The sequence below is a fragment of the Arachis ipaensis genome, chromosome B09, assembly GCF_000816755.2.
Source record: "Arachis ipaensis cultivar K30076 chromosome B09, Araip1.1, whole genome shotgun sequence".
In the NCBI taxonomy this organism is placed as follows: domain Eukaryota; kingdom Viridiplantae; phylum Streptophyta; class Magnoliopsida; order Fabales; family Fabaceae; genus Arachis; species Arachis ipaensis.
In genome coordinates, this window is record NC_029793.2 from 18164444 (window position 1) to 18166787 (window position 2344).

General features: G+C 27.2%; 1 protein-coding gene across 1 annotated transcript in view; it reads left to right on the top strand.

Moving 5' to 3' along the window:
* Positions 1-1443, top strand: part of LOC107615196 (uncharacterized mitochondrial protein AtMg00810-like) — a 3323-nt gene extending 1880 nt beyond the window's left edge. The window contains exons 4-5 of the mRNA XM_016317297.1: positions 1211-1278; positions 1369-1443. Coding sequence (XP_016172783.1) covers positions 1211-1278; positions 1369-1443 — 143 coding nt within the window. The remainder of the gene's footprint in view (positions 1-1210; positions 1279-1368) is intronic.

Below are 2344 nucleotides of genomic sequence, written 5' to 3' on the forward strand. Positions count from 1 at the left end.
ATATACTATTGGATTTTGGAAACAAAGATGCATGCAACTGTGTAGTTGTTGATCTTTCACTAAACTTTAAATCTTTAATCTACAAGAGCCACGCTTTTGTAGTTAGCAATTTTATTTGTTGGACAATGCAATTTGAAGCAAATTGTAAGCTCTATTTTGTTAGAAATTAAATTTAAAAGCATTTTGTTTCTTAGGTATTATAGTTAGAAAGAAGACTTAATACAATGGTTGATGGTGTGAAAGTTTACGATTGTGGTGTTTGGTCTTACAAGCTGAAATCAAAGATGTTATTGATCCTTTATTAAGATTTAAATATCTCCTGCACATATATTAGATATAAGTGTTCATAGGTAAGATTTGATGCATTAATATTATTTTAATTAGTTATTATTAATTTTGGAATTACTATCTCATCATTTCTAAACTGATTTTGATAATATTTTATTATTTTTAATCAAATTTACTTAAATATTTCTTTGACCGTTAAAAATATGATGAATTTAGGTTGATGGGAATTGGTTCACAATGGCTAAAGTTGACAATGGTAATAAATATTGGTTCACAATGATTAGATACAATTTATCTATTCTATTATATAAAAATCGAATTTTTACACTTAATGATAAAGCTGACATGGCATGCTTATGAGAGTATTTTTATTTTTTTTTACTCATTAAATACAATTTATTATGATTGTTTAATTATATTAGTTAATTAACTTGATTAGATATTTAAGTATCATACAATTTAATATTATATATATCAATTAATTAATTATAATTGTTAGAGTATAATTAGGATCAATTAAATCAATTAGTATTATTCAACATATCTGAATATTTATTATAGGATTTTACGTCTTTATTATTTCGATTCTCTCATCACCTATAAATACCCTTCTATATTGCATCATTCTACACCACTTGAATACTCACAAACCTTTTTTCTATTGCTCCCTCTCCTCTTTCTAACATGGCATTAGAGCCATGGTATCCTCTTTGAGGATGATAAGTTAATTTTTCTTCTGGTGAAATCACTGTACTTTCATACTTTTTTTCTGTGCTATTTTTTTCTTTCTCTTTATTCAATGTTTTGATGCCTTTCTTATCTCACCGATTAGCTTATCACCTACTTATTCTTATGGAGAAACCATATGTTTTTCGCCACCTTTTGATAGTTTGTCATCTCTTTGCACTTTGTCACTTTTCAGCAGTTTTTCGACAGTTAGCCACTCTTGCGGCAGTTCTGTCTGCGTTCTCTTCTGGCAGTTCCGTCTGCGTTCCCTTCCGCCAGTTTTATCTGCGCTTCCTTCCGACAGTTCCATCTGCGTTTCCTTGTGGCAGTTCCGTCTGCATTTCCTTGTGGCAGTTTCGTCTGCGCTTCCTTCCGACAGTTCCGTTTGCGCTTCCTTCCGGCAGTTCCGTCTGCGCTTCCTTCCGATAGTTTTGTCTGCGCTTTCTTCAGGAAGTTCCATTTGCACCCGATCTATTAGTTTATGCATGTTTTTTATTTAGTTGTTTCAAATAAGTTTCAAGATCAAGTTGTCACTTGAGTTGGGAAGATGTTAGAGTATAATTAGGATCTATTAGATCAATTAGCATCATTTAACATATCTGAATATTTATTATAGGATATTACGTCTTTATTATTTCAATTCTCTTGGCACCTATAAATATCCTACTATATTAAATCATTTTACACAACTTGAATACACACAAATATTTTTTCTATATCACTTTGGATATTTTAACTCTTTTTTCTTTTTTTTCTCTTTAAATATAATTTTATTTTGCATTAACTTTGTTTATTTAATGATGAAATATACTCATGTTAATTCTATCATATAATATTTGTTTTTTTCCTATGTATTTTGATGTGTATAGTTACTATTGATCTTGTTGTTTTTGTTTTCTCGAATTATTCTTTATTTTTTTATGACTTGATAATTTAAATAAAAAAGTAAAGAAAGAAAAAAAAATGATGACCAAAGATGGAGACTAGAAGCCTAAAACAATCACATCATTCCTTAGTATTATTATTATTAATATGAATTTTATTATTTCTTTTCTAACCTTCTTCAATATGAGTTTTATTTCTTTTTTTATTATTATTAATACTTTTATTATTTTCTTCTCTAATTATAAATTTTCTTATAATAATTCTTTGATAAAATATTTTTTTGGTCTAATAGATTTTTTTTATTTTTTGTCAAAAATAATTTATATTAGGAGAAAAGAAGAAGATACAAATTAAATTTTAAAATTCAAATTTAAATAAGATGTACAAAGGGTAACTATTGAATTGAGATTTAGAATTCATTTGGTAGATTTAAACTCTTTGTATT